Here is a 15,557-nt window from a genome sequence, read left to right on the forward strand (position 1 = left end):
ATCCGACCAAACTAAGCCGAGTTCTTAAAATCATCAATTACTGACTTCTTGACAGATAGCAGCTCTTCCTCCACCGTGGCCATGGTCTCCCGCACCTCATTCCGAGTATCCTCCAAAACTTAACCAGATCTATGTTCTGGTTATGAAATCGATCTTGCTCCTCGGTGAGCCGAGTGGTTTGGAGAGATTGGGTGGCGAGCTTTTCTTGAAGATCGGTGATTGTGGCCTCCGTCGCCTCCTTTTCCTTCTGGAGAGCCTTCTTCTCACCTAGAGCCAAGCTAAGCTTCAAGCTCGTCTCCCACTGCTTTTGGGAAAGATTCTCCACTTGGAAGCCGGCTTCAACAGCATAGGCAAAACCCTGGAAAAAAAACAGAAGGGGAACACAAAAAATTAGAGCAATCCTGTACCAAGGAAGAATGGTTGAAGACTGAAACAAGTAACAACTTATCGTGCTCAAATACTTGTAGAATTCAGCGGAGAAGGCGCCGTTAGAAAGTTCCCTCAGGTTGCTCCTGTCCCAAGGAGGTCGACACTTGGAGACCCACTCCCGAGCAACGGCACCATCATCCATTGTCGAGCCCCCAACCTTCAGGTTCCACCTGATGTTGGTAGTTCGGCTCAGTATCCTTGAGCCTCACGTTGGCCTTCTTACTCTTATCATCAGGAGATGGCCTCAACCTCTCCCACTCAAGCCTCTTCTTGGAGGGTGGGGAAACCTCCGCCCTCCTTCTCTTAATATCTTTACGCTCGTCCTTGCCGAGCCCGTCCTCCCTATCTAAGATTACAATCCCCGTGGGGGGAGGTGCCTTTGCATCACCCCTCAATGGTTTGGGGGGAGCAGTGGAAAATAGCCTTCCCCTTGTCCTTGTTGGTCGGGGCGACTGCTCAGATCGCCTCTCCCTTATTTCCCTTATCTTTCTCCTCTGCCGCTTTTCTCTTCTTCTCAAGAAAAAGTGGATTGCTTGATTTAATTCATAATGACTTATGTGATTTTAAATCATATGAGTCTAGGGGTGGAAATAGGTATGTAATTATATTTATAGATGACTATTCTAGATTTGCTATGATCTATCTCCTCAAATCTAAGGATGCAGCGGAAAATGCTTTTATGTCATTCAAAGCGGAGGTAGAAAATCAACTTGAAAAGAAGATTAAAAGGTTAAGAACTGATAGACTTACCGAATATGGTACTAGGTTGTCTAAGTTGTGAATCCAATGAAACTATACATGAAATAACGGCTCCAAACCAACCCGAGTCTAATGGAGTGGCTGAGAGAAAAAATCTGACTTCGAAAGAAATGATGAATTCATTGTAATAAGTTCAGGTTTACCTCCTGATTTGTGGTGGTCGGAAAGCGATGTTAGTTGCTTGTTATATTTTAAATAGGGTACCCCTAAAAAAGACCGAGCTATTACCTTATGAACTATGATTTGATAGAAAACCAAGTTTTAAACATTTAAGGGTATGGGGATGTTTAGCTAAGGTGGCAATACCCGATCCAAAGAAAAGAAAATAGGGTCCTAAGACTTATGATTGCGTATTCATTGGTTACGCGGTTCATAACTCAGCATATAAATTTTTAGTAATTAAAACCTTGGATGATGTGTATGAAGAAAACACTATCATAGAATCTCGTGATGCCAAATTTTTTGAGGATATATTTTCTTTTAAGTCTGGTCTTTCCGTTAAAATGATAATGGAAGTAATACTACTATAAATAAAGAAGTTTCAATAAGCAATGATTTCTCGCCTATCAGTGAAAGTCAATTAGGGAGAGAAAAAAGGCAAAGAAAGACTACTTATATGGGAGATGATTGGCTAGTCTACTTAGTAGACAAGGATCCTCTAACCTATAAGGAGGCCGTAACATCTCAGGATACTGTCTTTTGGAAAGAGGTAATTAAAAGTAAATTAGATTCCATAATTTCCAACCACACTTGAGAGTTAGTTTACCTACCATGAGACTCTAAAATATTAGATACAAAGTGAATTTTTCGAAAGAAGTTAAGACCCGATGGGTCTTTAGATATGCTCAAAGCGAGACTTGTCGTTAAAGGCTTTCGATAAAAACACAATGTTGATTTCTTTGACACTTATGCTCCAGTTTCAAAAATTACTTTCATAAGGGTTATGATCGCAATAGCATCCATATATAACTTAGTAATACATCAAATGGATGTTAAAATGGCATTTTGAAATGGGGACTTAGACGAGGAAATATATATTAAGCAACTGAAAGATTGTGTTATACAAGGACAATAGCACAAGGTGTGTAATCTTGTAAAATCCTTGTATAGATTGAAACAAGTGCCTAAACAATGGTATGAAAATTTTGATACATTCCTATTATCAAGTGGATTTAAAGTAAGTGGCGTAGAAAGGTGCTTATATAGCAAGTTCTATAATAGTAAAAGTGTTCGAAAAAATGACGGAGAAAGGTGTTGGTATAGTAAGTTCTATAATGATAAAGGCGTATTTATCATACTTTATGTAGATGATATGCTCATTATGAGAACTAGTTTAGACATTAAGGAACAAACTAAGAAACTCTTAATGTCTAAATTTGATACAAAAGATATGGGAGAAATTGATGTGATTCTTGGAATCAAAATCATCAGGAAAGAAAAAGATATTATCTTATCTCAAGCTCACTATGTCGAAGTCATACTCAAAAAGTATGGGTACTTTGATTCTACACCTCTTAAAACACCATTTGATATTGGTTGTTATTCAAAGAAACACTTGGGTGAACCAGTACTTCAAAAGAAATACTCTCAAATATCGGTTCTATCTCTTATTTAATGAATAATACAAGGCCGGATATAGCATTGGTCATTGGTAAGTTGAGCCAATATACTCATAATCCAAGTGAGGAACATTGAAATGCTTTGAATAAATTACTAAGATACTTAAAGGGTACTATAACTTATGGTTTGCGTTATAGTGGAAATCCAACAGTCTTAGATGCCAATTGGATCTTGGACGCAAATGAATCATTGGTTACAAGTGGCTATGTGTTTACTCTAGGAGGTAGAGCGATTTCTTGGAAATCGGTAAAACAATCTTATGGAACAGAATCCACCTTGGAGGAAGAATTTGTGGCATTAGAAAAGGCCAGAACAGAAGCATAATTACTTAGAAATCTAATGGCAAATTTATCGTTGTAGTGAAAGTCGGTGCTCTCAATATCACTACATTGTGATAATCAGGCGGCTATAGCTAAGGCTAAAAGTAATCTCTACAATGAAAAAAGGAGACATTCATCTTAGACATAATTTAGTAAGGTAATACATAAGTGAAGGTACGATAGCTGTCGACTTTGTGAAGTCAAAGGGCAATCTGGCTGATATATTCACAAAGCCCTTCCCTACTAAATTTATTCATAATTTATCTATAGAAATGAGCTTGAAGCCTATGACGTAAGTCATGTGATGGACACCCAACCTATGTGAAGAAATTATTCCTGAATTAGGTTCAAAAGGTAACAAAGAAGTCATCGGATGACTTGTTTTGTACCACTATAATTCACTCATTTTGGTTAGATAGTAAATAGTACCACTACAAAAAAAAGGAGGATGAGTTTTTAAACTCTTAATTAAATCAATTCTCACAAATGTAGGGGTGTATAAACTATGGTGCACACTATGGGTTGACTTAAGTGGATGTAGGAGGTGGGGCCACCTACCGATGATAGTTTTAAAGACGAACTATCTAAATATCCATGAGACCAAGATTAGGGACAAAGCCGGTTAAAAATGTCCATTTTTTATAAAGGGAGGATTGCTAAGGTCAACCGATAGGAAACGGTTGGTGGGCTAGACGGTTACGACGATGAGAAAAGGTTCAAGAAGTCTGAATTCACTCGTACTCTGTAGCGTAGTTTATCAGACTTAGTGTAGTTTCAAGTCATAAAAACTCCTACAACGATATCTCCTATTGTGTCTAATATGCTCAATAGATTCATTCATGATTTATCGATGATTCCAAACTTATGGGGGATTGTTGTGTTTGTTTTATTTAAAAAATTTAGTTTCAAAATTTTCCCTTACATTTGGTTTCTTGTTTTTGGTAGCGTAGAAGGAAGTTAAAACTTGCGTAAAGTTCTAATCCCGTATTGGAACTGGTAGAGAGAAAAGATGGGTTTATATATAGACTTATTTCATAAGGGAGTAAGCCCTTGTGTGTGGGACTCACCCTCCTCTCTCATGTGTGGGGGGGTTCCCGGGTTGCTTTTGAATCGCGTACGCGCACACCACTTATGTACATACACCCATAGATACAGGTATATTGGAAGACACCAATACATATAGATATACACTCATTTATACAGTTGTATATTGGACCCTTTGATTGCCTATATAAACAATGGGCTTAGGCTCAGAACACGCAGAATAAAAAACGGAATTGTTAATCACCATAATCACGCAAATCTACAATCTTAAGGTCTGAAAGAATATAAGACTGTAGATTTGCATGATTATTTGCATTTCTGATTACTTATTTTGCAAATCCGTTAAAAGGATAATTGAACTTGGAGCCAATATATTGTTTCTTTGTTCGTTTTAATGTTAAATAGAACGGATACATTACTACAAATTAGTTTAAAAAAAAAAAAAAAACTACAAAAAAAAGGACTCACATATCAATGCATTTTTAGTTTATACCATTGACCAAGAGAAGGCAGTCGTGGAGTTGAGGGTTTCTTACTGGTATAGAATACGGATTTACTATTTTGCTCAACTCAGTACTTTATGATTTTCTTAAAAAACAACTAAACTTGTCGAGTTTGTCACGACTCGAGTAAAAAGACCAAGTCTAATTTGACTCGGACGATTTATAACCCAGTCTCATCATTTTTTACATTGATCTAGTCTACACGACTCTTGACTAGGTTTTCTAAAATTCTGACTCGACTCGAGTGACTCGTCCCAGTCAAACCCAGTGTTTCAACTATGGTTAGACCACCTAATACTAATAGGTTATTCAATTATTTCTGTTCAAATAGAACATTTTTTTTGTACATAGGTCTCCGTAGAAGCATCTAAATTCTATAGTGGATGGACGGTAACATTTAAAAAACTCTGATACCAAAACTGTCAACAATAAAAATAAATAAGAAAGTTTTAATGCAATATTATTTCTTATTCACTTTTTATTGTATATTCTCTTAATTATTATATAAATTATGATCTTTATCAACTTACAACCTCCTTATCTCATAACATTCTGATGTAGTATTTTTTTTTTTCTTTTTTAATAAAAAAATTTGATAACATTCCATTGTAGTTAGTTGACCTCATTTGAGATTAAATATGAAAGCAGTTCATCTTGTAGTCTTTGTTTCAAATTGATTAATTTTTATTTATTTCTAAAGATAACTTAAATATGAAGAAGCTCTTCCACTCCTCCCTAATGACTCTACTGCAAACTAAATTGTTTGTTTTTTAACGAAAATAGAATTTAATACCAACAACAATTTTTATATTATATATTTTATTATTATGAACAATTAAAAGGTGAACCATATATTATGAAGTTGCAGTCCCATTTGTGGGGAAATCATTTTTCTTTTGTTAATTTTTTAGTTTCCATAAGGTTCATTCACGAAAAGAAACTCTCATATAAATGACTTTTTAGAATGGTTACAACTAGTTATATTGGCTTCTTAACAACATATTAAAATAAATCAATTTGGATCGCTTGAGATTTTCATCTTTATGATGGAATTAATAAACTTGACTACGCTATTATAAAGACCCTTATAACGCTTCACTATAGGCTTACTAAATCTATGTTTACAGGGCTTTTTATTTTAGAAAACCCAGAAGCTAGTTTTTTGGATGCCAAAAGACTTTGCCAACACAATAAACCAAGAAGCTGGGGTAGACCATCATTTGATATGTATACACGAAATGAAATCAGTTTTTTTAACTTTCTTTCACGCAATAAGAATGAAATGAATAATTATTTCGAAAATTCTTATAAACCAAGATGCTTTGACAAATCGAAATTAGACCAATTTAATTTAAGGGACAGCCAAGCAAAGAATAATTCCTTATATATTGTATACCATTATTAGATTATTATATCTTGTGTATAATATGGTATTGTATATTATATGAGTAGAGGTGCCTAATTACATTTAATTCATCCTAACAACTCAATCATCAAATTAGATTATTATTTTCTTGAATAACTGAATACCCTTATGAAAATTTAAAGGGTGCACCAAAATAGATATTCATATTACAATTTTAGATTTTCCCAAATCTAAAAAAATCTAAACATAGCCTAGAAGGTCAAAGTCAAAGTTGAGCTCTAATAATGATTGCCTCAGATGACAAAGGTTGATAACTATTTGATAAACTGGTGCCTTGAGCCACTCACATGAGACTGAGTATACATCATTAGTGTTCAGTTTTCCCAAAACCAACATAAAAACTACAATAGGCATTGGATTTTGAACTTAATTACACGCTACTCCCCCAATCCAATCATCCCCTAATCATGGTTTAAAGAAGATTGGTTCGATTCAAGGGTAAATTTGTATAAATAAATAAAAAATTCACAAAAAATGAAAGTAAACCCGTCTAATACAGGTTGATTCAATCGATTCATATCAGTATTGTATCGGTATTGATCAAGATTAAACCGATATTTTAAACCATGACTTAATTGTTGATTATTATCATGGTTCCTAATACCGGTAACGTTCTTGGGATTGGTCAGGGCCGATACTGATTTGAATCGGTCTGTATCCGTAAAAAATGATGAAAAATCAGATTTGTTGGATCGGTTCCTGCATCGGCCAGTATCAGTAAAAAAATATTAAAAAATATGAAAATTAAAAGTAAATTGGAAAATCACGACTGATATCGATCAAGTCCAGACGATACGAATGGTCTGATCCCGAGATTACGAACCATTTTAGAATCACAATGACCAATATCGACCAATACAATCCCAAGATTTAGGCGATCCAACCGAGTAGACCATTCCAGGGAATGATTCACTAATATTGGACAAGATCGATCATTATTTGGGATCGGTCTAGGCTGATACCGATATAATCCATACAATTTTGACCGATTCAATCCGAGATTACGAACCATGATTACTATACGCTTTTGAATAGACCTGTAAACGGATTGGATTCGGCTCAGATATGGATCGGATGTAATCGAATCTGGATATTCCCTAGCTGAATACGGATACCTCTAAACAGATTCGGATGCAGATCGCATTCAAATTTTTGACCACCCGTTTACATCTTTACCTTGTGTAACCCGAACCTTCCTCCCCCTAGCGATACAATTTACTCTCAATTCATATCTCTTAGATCATGATTCTCCCTTACGAAAAAAAAAAGAAAAAAGATCATGATTCTCTTTTCCTCATATTCTAGAACCTGTGAAATCTTCAAAAACCCTTAAGATCATTATTTATTTAATTTTTTATTATTAAGTATTTGAATTTTTTCTAGATGAATTTTTATCAGAATATTCAGATTTTTTTTTCGTATATCTCTAAATGAATATGGATGTGGATCAAATTCGAATTTTTTATTATCCATTTACAGTCCAACTTTTGATGAACAAAATTTATCCAACATTGCTTTTTGGTGGCTGTATTGGGTGAGAGTGTGAGACAGTCAACCCTTGCTTTGCTCAATTTGTCAGTTTGGTTCAAGGGATTCTTGAGCACAAGAAAACCTTATAACAAAGCACTTGGATATGTTTGGACATGGAGTTAGAACCTGAACCCACCCAATATTTTATAAGGGTTGGACTCAGACCCACCCCCAAAAAATAGTTTTTTTTTTCCATGGTTCAACTTCGAAGTGTTCAACATTAGACTAGAGCAGGATATGCATATCGGAACAGTCAAACACACCCACAAAACACTTACCAAAAAAAAAACACAACCACAAAACTGTCTCAGTCAAAAGATTCAAAACACGCAGTAAAAGAAAAAGAAGGCCGCATTGACCACAAACTAGACAAGCTGCTCCGTCCCGTTACTGAAAAAGACCAAACGAAAGGCTCTAGTATATTTACCCGCCTCTCTCTCTCTCTCTCTCTCTCTCATCACAACAGTAGCGGAAGAGTAAATGAGCACTGCAACATCATTTACGAACCGCGTGTCTTCAATTAAATCAAAAACCCCACTCCTTTGGCCTTTCACCTTTGAATCTCTCTCCCCCTCTCTCTCCCTCTCTCGGATTAAATATATATCTCAAACTCCCCTTTCATTAGCTCACGATCATCGACAAGAACACTTAGAGATTTCGCATAAAAAACCAAAATTTTTTCTTGCCGTCTCTGAATCTCTGTGTAGCAGAGAATTCTGAGAAAGGAAATGGCACGGGGCCTGGGCCAGGACATGACTCGGGTTCCTCTGATCTGGGCTTCGGCAAGAAACAATAAGGCAAACATGGTTGAGGAGAAAGACAGATGCAGAGTTTGGTGAATATAAGAAGCTTAAATGAGGTGTAAGAGACATCCTTTCGATCCCAGCAGTGGCGTTGGCATATGCGCTTCTTGTCTCCGTGAACGCCTCTTTGCTATCATCGCCGCCCAAGCTCGTCAACAAGCTCTAGCACAAGCACAAGCCCAGGCCGAGACTGAAGATCATCGGAAATCTAACGCCCGCCCACCTCCGCTCGTTTTCCCTCGCTCCGTCTCTCCTTACATCTATAGCCGCTCTGCAAGCGACCCTTCCGGGGAACATCACCACCACAAATTCGATCAGCGCTTCTACAGCACCCCTCAGGTGGGTTCCAACTCCACTTCCACCACCATCGGCGGTGCCACTCAAAAGAAGAAGCGCCGTAAATTCTCGCTCTTCACATATCTGTTCGGTAAATTCAGATCGCAAGAATCAGAACCAGATGCTACAGATCCCAGAACTTCTAGAGTCTCCAGGTCTTCATTAGCTACTACTTCTTCATCTACTTCACCGATCTCGCAAAACTCGTTCTCATCTTTCTTCCCCAGTCACCGGAAGAAACTATCTCGTCTCTTCACCTTCGAAGACACCCGCGGCAGAGGCCACCGACCACCCGGCAGAAGAGATCGAGGAATGTCACCGGAGAGAACCACCGTTGAAGGTGACCTCTCTGGAGATAATGACGATTCGAGTAGTTACTCATCCAAATCTTCACCAAAGGGGCTACAGACTCAACGAACACCGCCACATGCGACACCGACGAGGTCTCGCCGGCGAGGGCATCATAATCGGAATGTTTCGGGATTGGCTATGTGTTTTAGTCCGTTGGTGAGGCCAAGCCCAAGTAGGCACCATCGGAATGTGGTAATCTCCGGTGAAATAGGATTTTCAGGTGAAGTTCGGGGTTCGAGTAAACCGCATTTTTCTGCGGCTCCTTCTTTCTGCAAGAACAGATCAAAAAAGCTTGCAGACATAGGGAGGTACAACAGTTACAAATCTTGATGTTTGATGATAATTGGTTTGTGATCGTAGATACACTTTTTTTTTTGGGACGGTTTTGACCTTGTAATTTTTCAGACTTTTTTTTTTTTTTTTATAATACTGCAAGTCTGCAACCTCAGCGTCTGTTTTCTCTTTATTGTTTTTTCGTACTGTTCAGTTCAGAAAAATTAAACAGCCATTAAAGAATTAAATTCTCTCTCTCTCTCTCTATATTCATCCTGTGTGTAAAGATCCAAGATCTGAAGATGAGAAAAGAAATCTAAATTTCAGTCGTGGGGCCTCGTGGGTAACGTTTGGTGAGAGTTTAATTTAATGGTTAATTTTTACTTTGCCTTAGATCTTCGAATCCCCTTTTCCCCTCAAATCTGTAAACCCTCTCTGAGATTAAAACCTCAATCTCTCACACTGTCTTTGATTCCGACGAACACGCGTTATGCATCGTTGCTTCGCCCTAAAATCAACAGCAGCGGCGCCGGCGACAGTAAATTCTCCATCTTCAACACCGTCAATCCAAGGTAACCTCTTTTGTTTCACTGTTCTTCGCTACTTTTTCGTGTTTCATGTTAATGGTGGGATTAATATTCTGTTTATTGGTGATAGGGATTGAAACCACCGAGAATTCTCGAGAGGAGACGGCGGAGTCGTCGAGTTCTAGATCGACTACCCAATTCTCACCGACTTTCGACCTCACTCGTGAGTACACTTTCGCACTCCAGACTAATTCTTACAAAGAGATATGGACAAAGTTTCATCAAATCCACCACCATAGCGGCCACTTGAGTACTCCAGACCAGTTGTCGCAGCTCCTCCAACCCAACCGAGCCTCCGTCGAAGAGGTCCTCCGAGGCGCCACACCCGGCAATCTCACTCGCCTCGCCGGTGCTTACTTCGATTATAGTGAACACACTTCTAATCTCTGCCTCTGCCTCCATCGCAGTGTTGAACTTGCCAGATCCCTCTACGCCCCAGTTCACGAACTCCTAGTGCTTCTTCCTCTTGACTTCGATCTTATTACACTTACCCAGCAGCAATGCAACCGGACATTCGAAGTTTTCCTTCAATTCGAGTCCCTCGACAACCCTTTCCCTAACCCAGATTCTAATTCTAGTAGCTTTAACGACATGCGCAGCTGCTTCTCTCAGATGAAGCTACAGCTCGACCTTCATCTCCACAAATCCCGCAAGAAGGTCCGTCTCTTTCGTGGGGCCACCACTAGTTCCGGTCTTTGCCTCATTGGGTTGACAGTCGGTGTGGCCGCAACTGCTGTCGCCATTGCTACGCATGCTCTAGCCGTGGTTGTGGCTGGGCCCCTTTTCGCTTTCTTACCCACCCACTTCACCAAGAGGGAGCTCGAACATATTGCACAGCTTGAAGCTGCGGCTAAGGGTACTTACGTCATCAACAATGACCTCGACACCGTTGATCGTCTTGTGGCTCGCATGCACGCTGCGGTGGAGAGTGATAGGCTTCTAATCCGCTTGGGCATAGAGCGGGGGAGGGATAAGTATCCTATTCAGGAAGTAGTGAAGCAGCTTCGCAAGAATCAACCCAATCTGCTGCATCAGCTCAGAGACCTGGAGGAGCACCTGTGTCTTTGTTGTACCACAGTTAACAGAGGTAGGTCTCTCCTCTTACGAGAGATTCTCCTCCACCAGACCCATAATTCCTGACTAACTTGGCGAACTTCTTATGAATTTTTTTTTTCTTTCAAGTTTCAATCATAATTCCATTGTTTGGCGTATTTGGGCATTTTCGCAAACAGTTGGGAGGCAATGAATGTTTCTTTCCTCATCTCTCCACTTTTTTTTTTCTTTTTTTTTTTTTTTTTTTTTTTTTTGTAAACCCCATCTCTCCACTCAAAACAACAAAAGCAAACATTTCTATTTCCCGTCACAATATGGGCCTTGAGCCCATGAATTCGATTCGCTTGATTCCCGGCCCGCAGCAAGAGTGGTCAGTCGTATTGATAGTGTTTGGATGCGGATGGTACGGAAGCCGGGGTGGGTTTACTTTGGCCTTTTCCCTGGGAATCTGTAGTCTCTCTTTTTCTGTCGAAAGGGCAGAGAGGCAGCTTTAGATTCCTTAATACACAATCTTCTACTGGCGCGGTTTTCTATGGTGACACGAAGCCTTCTTGTACGGAAAAGCCGGGCACCAAGAATGTTTGAGGAAAAGGTGGGAAAAGGGGAAAAATATTGAATGGAAAAGGAGATAAAAGCATCTGCCTCCGAGAACCATGTTTGAATATGGGTTTTTTGTGTGTTTTTAAATTTTCTCGGTGCTTAACTGCTTGGTCTGTTGTTTAACATTCGAAAATTGAAAAAGATTCATTTCTTTATAGGCAAACAAACAAATAGGGTCTTGTCGGGTGAGAACAATTTGGGTTGTTTCAAAAACACTTTTGTTTTTTTTGGGTAAAGGGGAATTTTACTAATTCAGGGAGTGTGTACAACTAGCAGTTTCATGAGCACATAAATCATGAAGCCACAGAGTGGATAGAGGTCAATCTGTCACACACATAAGTGACAGGGTTTTCCTTGCCTGGGCATCGGCTACACCATTAATAGCCGGTGGAATACAAAGGAATGATACATAAGAGAAGAAGGTACAGAGTCTTCTAATATCAAATAACAACACAACGGAATGAGTTGGAGGAGTGCGATTTTGCTCAACGATATAGGTCACGGCTTCTCTACAGTCAGACTCGATCTGCACTTGATTATACCCCAAATCTCGAGCCCTCCTCAATGCAAACCGAATTGCCATAAGCTCCCCTTGTGTTGCTGAACCAAAACTACAGGGTATGGAAACAAACAATTGTTGGGCGCCTACGTGATCCCTGAATACCAAATCAAGACCTCCTTTCGAACTGCTATGAGGGAGGGCAGCATCACAATTAATCTATATAACTCAATTTGGTGGAGCACTCCAAGTAGCCGATGGTGAAACACTTCCAGATTGGACAGAGTTGCTGCTATTCCTTGTGGGCATCCAAATCTCTGCATACTCTAGATAAGCCTTCTCCACCATAGAGATAACCTCTGAAGGAGTCCAAACTGTAGAGTTGAAAGCAAGCTCATTACATGCTCGCCATAAGCATCAACAGATGAAAGATGCTCTAGCCAAGGGTTCACGTGCCCCTCTCTTGTCCTGGCGAAATAAGTCATCCCAGCTATTCAACCAATCAACCACAGTTTGGCCTTATATTTGAAGGTGGAGAGTACTGCAGTGTGCTTCCAAACCAAACCACTCTTGCAAAGGAGCAGTCCAGCAGTAGGTGTTTCAAAAACACTCTGAAGAGTTTAAGAAATGGACCAAAAGTACCTCTTCTTCTGTCATAAGATCGGAATTAGTTGCAGACAGTTTCATTTGTGAATAGGAATTAGGGTTGCAACAGGTTCGAGTTAGGTCGGGCTTTTTAAAACCCTGAGTCCCTTTAGCTGGGTCCAAGCCCGGTCCCGCCCTGACTCAGGGCCATAAAAATCCAACCATGACTAGCCCTCAGGGTCGGGTCGGGTCGGGCTGACCCTAATTGGCCCTGACCATGAGGAGGGGGAAGGGAGATGTAGGGGTTGAGCCAGGCTGGGGGGAAGGGTGAACTATGATTGTTTAGAAATGTTATGCAACCAATGATGCTTACAGGTTGATCAGTTTAAGCTCCAAGCAGCTTGGGTGTGTGCGATGTGAGAAACAAAGTGACAGTTAATGTGCATTTGTGGTAGGTGACCGTCAGTAGAACTGAATTTTTTTAAAAAAAAATTATTGACTACTGATTCACCCTTTCTAGCGAGAGGCGGATCCTATTCTCATATAAGAACGGAGGAGAATGGATGTGACTGTGTGAGCCGCCCAGATGGCATAACATTGTACGGCTCACACCCATTCTCGTATGCCATCTGGACAGTTCACATCCATTCTCGTTCGTTCCGTACAAGAATGAGAACCCAGCTCCTCTAGTGAGGACATCCCTCCAGTGAAGCCTATTACAGCAACATCAATTACTGCCCGCCATATGTATTTCTCTTGAAAAGAAAGAAGAAGAAAAAGAGCGAGAAAAAAGAAGAAGATAGGATCGGGTTGGGCCAGAGGCCTCAACCTTGGCTCGACCTAGGCCTGACTTAGGGCCAAAAATTCCCAACCATGACTGATCATCAGGGTCAGGGTATCAAAGTCCAAGTCCTGTTTGGGCTCAGGGTGGGCTTGGGCCGTCAGGAGACTCAAGACCAAACTTGCAACAATAATAGGAATCCATCCAGCTGGCCCCACCATGGCTTTAGGTATTGGTTTGATATCGGCTGTATGAATATTGTAACGGATTCCTTGACCCATATCAGTCCGTATCGGTTGTGTCATATGCTTTTGCCTTCAAAATATGATATGGGAAAATATTCTCTGTGGGGTGGGGGGTGCAAGCATGCCCATACATAGTGGGAAGCAAAATGACCATCCCACCCCCATGAAAGATGGACCCCAGATGCTAACACGCTCTCATTGGCTGCCGTACACATGGCCCTGTACTCCCCGTGTGATATTATATTCCTTTTTACATTTTTACCATTTTAGGGATGGGTGTCGGTGTCGGTTGATACCAAACCAATACCTAAAACCGTGGCCCCACCAAGGAGCTCGTTTAGCACTTTACATTAATTCACCTTTCAATGGGTTTCTATTTTATAGAAAACATGGAACCCACAAAAGGTGTGGAAGCCTTCTTTGGTCTCCGAATTGCAATTGAGCATTTGTCAACAACCTCAAACTAAGTTGTTTCCTTGTTAAAGAATCGGATCATAATTGGTTGAATTGACTGATTTGAATAGGAATCAGTCGGTTCCAATTTCTATTTTGTTTAATTTTCAACTCATTCTTTTGAATTACCTAAGAATGCATTTTGGATTTTATTTTTTTAATCAGTAACATAGCATAAAAACAATAAAACTTATCTCTCGTAGCATTTCCTATAAGACTTTTGAATCTAAATCTCCAAAAAGTCATAGATTTATAGAAATCTTTGCTTCTTCTTAAATGATATTTTTTTGGTGTTTGGTTGATTCTAACCAATTTTTATCTTTTTTGAATTATAATCAATGGAGGCAGATCCCGTATCTAATTCTGGATTTTTAAACCTCGAGTTGTTTCAGTTAACGTGTTAGTGGTTCCCATTAAATTTTTTTTTTTTGGGTTAATTGGGAGCTTTACAAATATAGTTTGATAGAAGGGGAGGGGGAAATTGAACCAGGGAGGGGATAAGATACCAGTCAAGAGACTCGAACTCGAGACCTCTTGGTGAGCATGGACATGAAGCGCACCACAACTCACCAACTGAGGTAAGCAGTTGTTGGAAGTTCCCGTTTAATTTTACTAATGAGTTACCCTAAACTGGTCCAATTCCAACACAATAATTTGTTACAAAACAACCCAAAGCATGGTTTTAATATGGGTATCAGCAATATCAGAGGATTTTGTCCTTAATTTTAATAAAAAAATCATTTATTAAACAAATTTTCTCATAATAAGAACCGTTATATTGATATTGGATTGACCAAATATTAGTATGGACTGATATGACCTATCTGATACCGATATTTAAAACCATGACCCAAAGACCATGAAAAAATGCATTCATTACCCAACAATATCAACAAACTTGAAACAAAGGTTGCAAGAGTTCCAAAATTAAGTTCCTATGATACTATACACATATTTTTTTATTATTATTATTATTATTATTAGGGTAAGAGATCTCTACTTGGCCGCATGGTCTCTACACAAGCGTCTAGGCCAATGGATGAGCATGTCTGGGTATCTACCCAAGGGGTATCGGTGTCATCTCACTGTGCCCTGTAAGAGGGCGTAGAAAATACCACCAAGTAGATATATTCTTCCCTATTATGATTATTATTATTATTATTGTTGTTAATATTATTAACAGATCGATCTTCCTAATCTTTCAATTAAAGAATAGTAATTCAACATCCACATGACTTTTATAGTGCGTTCATCGCTAGCATTCCCCTAAGAATCTAAATGGGTACGCACTAATATGTCAACTTATTAGGGAATTAAAGGTTCTATTGATGATGGATGAGGTACAATGGTGACTGTGAGG

General features: G+C 39.3%; 2 protein-coding genes across 2 annotated transcripts; both read left to right on the top strand.

Annotated features, from left to right (window-relative positions):
- Positions 1-8,270: 8,270 nt before the first annotated feature.
- On the top strand, positions 8,271-9,476 carry LOC122647129. The gene has a single exon (XM_043840619.1). It carries the CDS (start codon positions 8,486-8,488, stop codon positions 9,449-9,451), a length of 966 nt encoding a protein of 321 aa, XP_043696554.1. The 5' UTR covers positions 8,271-8,485; the 3' UTR covers positions 9,452-9,476.
- A 353-nt stretch (positions 9,477-9,829) lies between these two features.
- LOC122647120 (UPF0496 protein At3g19330-like) lies at positions 9,830-11,158 on the top strand. The gene is made up of 2 exons (XM_043840612.1): positions 9,830-9,966; positions 10,052-11,158. Exons 1-2 carry the CDS (start codon positions 9,885-9,887, stop codon positions 11,119-11,121), a joined length of 1,152 nt encoding a protein of 383 aa, XP_043696547.1. The 5' UTR covers positions 9,830-9,884; the 3' UTR covers positions 11,122-11,158.
- The last annotated feature ends 4,399 nt before the right edge of the window (positions 11,159-15,557 follow it).

The sequence above is a fragment of the Telopea speciosissima genome, chromosome 1 (genome assembly GCF_018873765.1).
Source record: "Telopea speciosissima isolate NSW1024214 ecotype Mountain lineage chromosome 1, Tspe_v1, whole genome shotgun sequence".
Taxonomy (NCBI): domain Eukaryota; kingdom Viridiplantae; phylum Streptophyta; class Magnoliopsida; order Proteales; family Proteaceae; genus Telopea; species Telopea speciosissima.